Genomic DNA, 6,161 nt, shown 5'->3' with positions numbered 1-6,161 from the left:
TATTTTGGTCACCATGTTACTGGTAAGAACCGTGGAGCACGGAGAAGTTAAGTAACTCTTCCTAGGTCACGCAGAGCTAGTTAGTGCCTGAGATGAGATTTTTGTCCAAGTCTGTCCAATTCCAGAGCCACTCTCTTTTCATAGCATCATGCTGACATGCTAAATTGCAAACATTAAAATGCCTGTAGTTCTACTTGCGGCAGTGGGCCAGTTAAAGTACTGTTGGCCCCTAAATCATTCCCGTTGCTATGATGATAAAAATCTTTAGGTAAGGAATGAAAAACAATTGAGCAGATTCTCTCCAGTGAGGACAAAAAGATAAAATCATGAAGGGGAGTTCCTTCCATTAAAAAAAGAAGAGAAAATTCTCTCTAATATTTACATAACAATTGGCTCAAAGCCTTGACCTCCTGCCGCTTCTTCTGGTGAATAGATGAGATCCATCTCTCTCCAAGCAGGATGGGCCGAGTCATGTGAAATTCAGACTAAACAATGGGGCAGCTGGAGGAGCGGGTGAGCCCCAGGGTGGGGAGGCCTCCAGCTCCACAGGCAGGGTCTGAGCCTTGCTAGATCTTTTGAAGCCCCTTTGTGAATTTCCATGGTGCATTTTCATCTTCTGTCTTGTTTAATTTGATCATTATCTTATCCATATGATAGAGACTGACTTGTTCCTTCAGTGACTCTTTATTACCTATGCAACAAAGTCCAAATTTCTTAGCCTGGGACTGAAGCCGCTCTGTGGTCAAGCCCTTATATACTGTGCAACTGGCCCAAACCTCCCTTCCTCTCTAAAACCTTTCCTAAGTCCATCTCACTCCCAAGATAGAACTGATCTCTCTCTCCTTAGTGTTTTAAATTGATCTGTATCACTACTCTCTCAGCATCCATAATACTTTAGGGCTTATATATATTTACATGTTTATCTTCTCCCCTAAGCTAGGGACCCCTGAAGGCAGAGGCTGCTATATTCAGCTATGTCATTTCAACACTTACATGGTACCTAATAAATGTTTGTGGATTACAGCTATATACTCAGACACACACACATATATATTATCTATCTGTCTCTGAATCTGAAATTTAATCACTAAATACTCTTAGTTTGGGCATGAGCACTTTGAAGAAGCACAAATCATCTAAGAAGTGTTGGTAGGGATGCTTTGGCATGATGTAATCTAGATGATCACTTTCCTTTTCATAAGAGTGGCCTGGGTGCAAGTGTCCTGGGTGCTGGAAGTGTGGATGAGGCGTGACCGGGCTGGCAGCACTTGCTATCTCTATAAGCTAATCATCCCACCAAGAGCAGATAGGCTCCACTGCATTATCTCTCCCCACCAGGAGGAGAGACCTCTCAACCAGGCCAGCTCTGACTAGGGATGGGGATGCTGGCAGAGGTGCCTGGGCCATCACTGTCCAGGGCCACTGGGTGGCAGAGACCTGGCTGGGGATTCTCTAATCCCAACACTGGTCAGTCATGCCAGCATCCATGAGTCTTGATGCCACCTGCTCTGCTCCCTGGGCAGCTCCTGCTGACTCATCTCAACCTGCTGAAGCGAGGCCAGACAGGCCTGAGTTAAATGGCTCCTCTGCCATTAGAAGCTGTGAGACCTCCAGTAAAGCTCATTGACCTTTCTGCACCTCAATTTCTACAGATCTAAAGGGAGGATAAGGATATCCACTTGCCAGGATTATTTCGAGGATTAAAGGAGGCTTATGTGCAAAGAAGCTGGGATTTTCTACAGACAGAGCTCTGTCCCTTTCCCTCTTCTTCCAGCCCTTCTCTGCCCCATCCCCTCTCTTCCTTTCCTCTCCTCTTTCTTCCTTCTTACCAGTCTTTTTGACTCTTTGGTGTGTGCAAATTTGTGCATTATTTACCCCAGCTAACACTGGTTGCTGGCGTGCTGCAGAATGACTTAGTGCATTGCTGGAGGAAGTATCAGATTTAAAAACCTGGTCCCTAATCTCAGAGAGGATTATTAATTGCCCACAAGTGTCCACCAGTGTGCACTCTGTGTGTGTGTGTGCATTATCTCTTTAAGTTGCCCTGCTCTCTGGTGTGGCCATCTGGCCTCTGCAGTTAGCCTGCAACAGTTCCCTCCTCGTGGCATCTGAGCTAGGCCACCTGGGACAAACCAGCTCTGTAGCTTCCATGTCATCACTACTGCTGCTGAGCCTGATTCTGGCTGGGTCTGGGGACCCAGTAGACTGGGAGCAGACTGTGTTTCAATTGTTTTCCAGGACACTAGGCAGGCAAAAGAGTGAGGATAAAGGGAGGTGAGGAAGGGGAGGTGAGTGGCCAGGGAGTCAAGCTTAATATAGACAGCTCCTGGGCCCAATGAGGGAGAAAGGAATGAGTTACCATCATCCTTCCCCCACATAGGCACCTGCTCTCTAGGAGGCCTGGAGAGCCCTGGGCTCATCCTCTTCTGGAGCCTTTTCACCCCGATGAGTGTCTATGTGTAGGTTCTGGTGCCTCCTCTGTGCTCACTGGACAGTGATCTGTGCTCCCAAACCTGGAAGATGTGGGTGCTCAAAAACCTGAAATGGCATTGCCACAGGAAGGGATGTTAGAAACCATTTACCTGAGTGTTTCCAAAATGTGCTCCGAGGACCACTTGGTCCACGAGTTCCTAGCAGGTATCCTGTGAGCAAATGGGGTCTCTGGTTCAACATGCTTGGGAAAGGCTGTGTGCACAGCTCCCCTCCCACCAGTGTCAGCATCCACACTGGGCCAGTGAAGACGCTGAGGAGCCTGCACTGCTTTCACTTTACATGATACGTCATTTTCTAAACTGACTTGTGCATATTCATTGGGACTATTTATCGCCATTTTTGCCACACTGGTGTTCTGAAGATCAGTGTGGGCCATGCAGATACAGCCAAGCCCTTTATTTCATAGATGAAGGTCTGCGAGCTCGGGTCACCAGGAAAAGGTCTCACTTTTGGACGAGGCTTCTGCCATCACTGCTTCTATGAGCTCCCAGCTCATCTCCCCCACCACGGCCCCAGGATTGCCAGCTCCTCTGACAGGTGGACCCCCCACTGAGCTCACATCCCCATAATCCTCCCAGGGAGATCTTTGGGACCTTTCTGCCAACTCCCAAGTGGAGATGGTGCAGCCTCAAGAAGCCTGAGCCCCAGGGAGTACCTAGGTGACCCCAGCACCTGGCGTGCAGTCTGTAACCTCATAGCTGCTGGTCCTTGGAGTGACAGCTGAGCTGTTGGGAATCTTGGAAAAACTAGCCTGGAAGGGGATGGTTAACCAGTTCATCTTCTCTTTCTGTTACTCTGTGATTTTGAGTGACAGCTACTCCTCAGGAAGTGTGCAAAAGTAGTGCAATGAGGAATGTTTGTTTACCGCTGCACACAGTTGTTGACACTGGAAGGCAGGGAGGTCTGAGCCCTTGACCCTCAACGCTGGGAGTCAGGCACAACAGAGCTGTCATTATCAGCATCATTTGTACGTGGGGGAGGAGAACACGGAGGCCAGAGGGGTCAAACAAGTTGTTCAAGGTCCTGGGACCAGGAAAGGGGAGCTGGGACCCAAAGCCATCGAGCGGAGCTCTGCAGCCTCTGCTTCCACCCCTGGGTGCCACGGTCACTGTGATTGGAAGGACAAGACTCACTCTTATTTTTGGATCAGGTCCATTTGTCCTAATACTGCACCTTGGAAAATCAACACTTCAGCTAGTGCCCTGGCCACTGGGAAAGGCTATTTCTAGAGGGACATTTCACCCTTCCTTTTGTTTCATGCAGCTGGTGCCCCTGTAGGGAAAGGAAAGCTGGTCACTTGTCCTTCCTCCCTTGGCAGGCTTGGGAGCCGCCTGTACTGGCTGTGCTCTCTGGGAACTGGCCCCCACAGGAGCCAGAAATGAACTGTCCTGGCCCCGTCAGAGAATATAATATTGCACAGGTGAAAAGCAAGGCCTGGGTGGCGTTTATCTTTCCCCAGATAACTACAGTAATACTGTTGGACTCTGAATGCTCGGTTACATTTCAAATTTATTTCCAATCGTTCTGAGCTGGATCAATGGCAGACAAAGGTACCTTTTAGCTCTGGCACCTGCTGTTCCCCCCAAATGTCAAGGACTGACATTTGATGCCATTATCCCCAGTCAGCATACAGATGACTTATTTCCTTGCTTCCCCAGCCCCCGGGTACCCCGGCACCCCCTCACCCTCAACAAGGACTTTCCTGCCAGTGAGCTGATGTTGTCCTGCACTGCCCAGGGGGCCCCTTGTGCCCAGATTTTCTCCCACCTCCGTGGAGCAAAAGGTGGCCTCTGGGGTGGCCATCGCCTCCCTGGGTCCCTGGGAGAGGCCTCTTGTAGCGTGAGTCCTCCTCCCTTCCTCCCTGGGCAGGCACCTAGTGTTTCCAGGTGCCTATCTTGGGAAGAATCAAGTGCTCTCTCTCTCTGTCTGGTGGTATCAGCAGGGGTGCTGGGCCATGGGGTGTATTTTTTCCTGATGGAGATGGGGGAGGCATTCAGGGAAGTGAAGTCTGTTATCCCTCAAATAAAGTACTCCTTTCTGCTGCTATCACCAGCATCTTGGAGGGCAGGGTCGTCCTGCAGGGCTGCATCTGCACTCTCAGCAAACTCTGTGCCCTTGGCCTCATTGGTGTGGTACGTGCCCTTGTGCCGGAACATGTAGCGCAGCATGACGAAGAGGAGGGAGATTAGGACGATGGCCACAGCAGCAATCACGCCTGCAGGTGGGAAGAGGTGCAAGGGTCAGTCTGAGGCAGGGGCTCTGGGGCCTGGGATGGGGGTCAAGACCCACAGGGGTAGTGTGAGGACAGATACAATGCCACAACCAAAACAGATGCTCCTTGATTTATGATGGGAGCCAGGTTCCTGTAAGCCCATAATAAGTTAAAAATACTGTAAATGAAAAATGCATTTAATACTCCAAACCTACTGATCATCAAAGCTTGGCCTAGCCTACCTTAAGCAGGCTCAGAACACTTACATTAACCTAAAGTTGTGCAAAATCATCTGACCCAGAGACTATTTTATAATATAGTGTATCATACTATATATTGCCAGCCTGGGAAATGGTCAAAGTTCAAAATTCAAAGTACCGTTTCTACTGAATGCTTTTGCATTCACGCCATTCCAAACTCAAGAACTCATAAGTTGAACCGTGTACACTGGAGACAACTGTACCAACACCAAACAGGCTAGTTCATTCCTTCCCCATGCTTCACCAACCTGTTGTGTGGTGGCACTATAACCTGTGCCTTCCTAAAATGATCCTCCTTTCCCCTTCTCTCCTCTCCTTACATCCCTCCCTTTTCTTTTTCTTCCTCACAGTTCTGCTACTAACCACTCTAAGCACTCTGCAGACACGTTAGAATCATACCCCGGGACTGAACCTTGTTTGGAGATTTTCCATTCTAAAACCAGGAAAGTCCCAGAAAACAGGGCAGAGCTGGTTGCTCTATGTACACTATACAGGGGGAAAAAAGATGAGGCTATTAACTGTGCTTGGGGAAGGTTGTGTGGTTTGTGTTTTTCAATGGCCTGATGGCTGCTCCTCACCCTACCCTGCTCCCATTCCCTCCTGGGGACTGAGGACGGGGCGAATCTGCTGGAGGAGCAGGACTTGGCCACACGAAGGACTGAAGTGGGAGAGGGTAATGCAGAGGATGCCAAGGTGGTGGCTGTGTGAGGGGCAGTCACCCCTCACTTCTGCTGGGACTCCAGAGGGGTGGGGAAGTACAGTGTGAAGCTACTCAGGAGGGGTCAGATCACTCAGGACCTTGAGAGTGAGGGGGCAGCAGTCTCACGGGGTGGGGGTGTTTTGAGTTTGAGCATTTACTTTGAAGCTGCAGAACAAGCCTCTGTCTTTTCTTAGAATGCAGGTTTATTTGGAGGCCTTGGGGAGGGACTGCTGAAGAATATGGAAAGTCTGAAACTGCTCCCAAGTCCCACCTTTATAGAACAATTTCCTAAACATCCTACTACCTTCAGGGGTACACTTGTATCTGCAAAATGTTAATAATACCATCTAAGAAGAAAAAACACTCAGTGGTACAATGAGTTGGAGAATGCCAGGTTACACAGAGTGCAACAGGTGTGTTTGATTGCTTGCTTCTGCTGCTTTTTCTTTCTTTTCAAATTGTAGATGTTTCCTGAGTTATTAATAAGCTGCTGAGA

General features: G+C 49.1%; 1 protein-coding gene across 5 annotated transcripts in view; it reads right to left on the bottom strand.

Moving 5' to 3' along the window:
* Positions 1 to 3,985: 3,985 nt before the first annotated feature.
* The window catches only part of GYPC (glycophorin C (Gerbich blood group)), a 44,502-nt gene continuing 42,326 nt past the window's right edge, over positions 3,986 to 6,161 (bottom strand). For 4 of the 5 annotated variants that reach the window (XM_055380067.2, XM_031008797.3, XM_063694730.1 and 1 more), the window contains one exon: positions 3,986 to 4,708. In XM_055380067.2, coding sequence (XP_055236042.1) covers positions 4,703 to 4,708 — 6 coding nt within the window. In that variant the 3' untranslated portion in view covers positions 3,986 to 4,702. The remainder of the gene's footprint in view (positions 4,709 to 6,161) is intronic. The other variant, XM_063694732.1, reaches the window with a different exon arrangement.

The sequence above is a fragment of the Gorilla gorilla genome, chromosome 11, assembly GCF_029281585.2.
Source record: "Gorilla gorilla gorilla isolate KB3781 chromosome 11, NHGRI_mGorGor1-v2.1_pri, whole genome shotgun sequence".
NCBI lineage: Eukaryota > Metazoa > Chordata > Mammalia > Primates > Hominidae > Gorilla > Gorilla gorilla.
The sequence above is the reverse complement of the archived record's forward strand: the minus strand, read 5'-3'. Positions and strand labels throughout refer to the sequence as shown.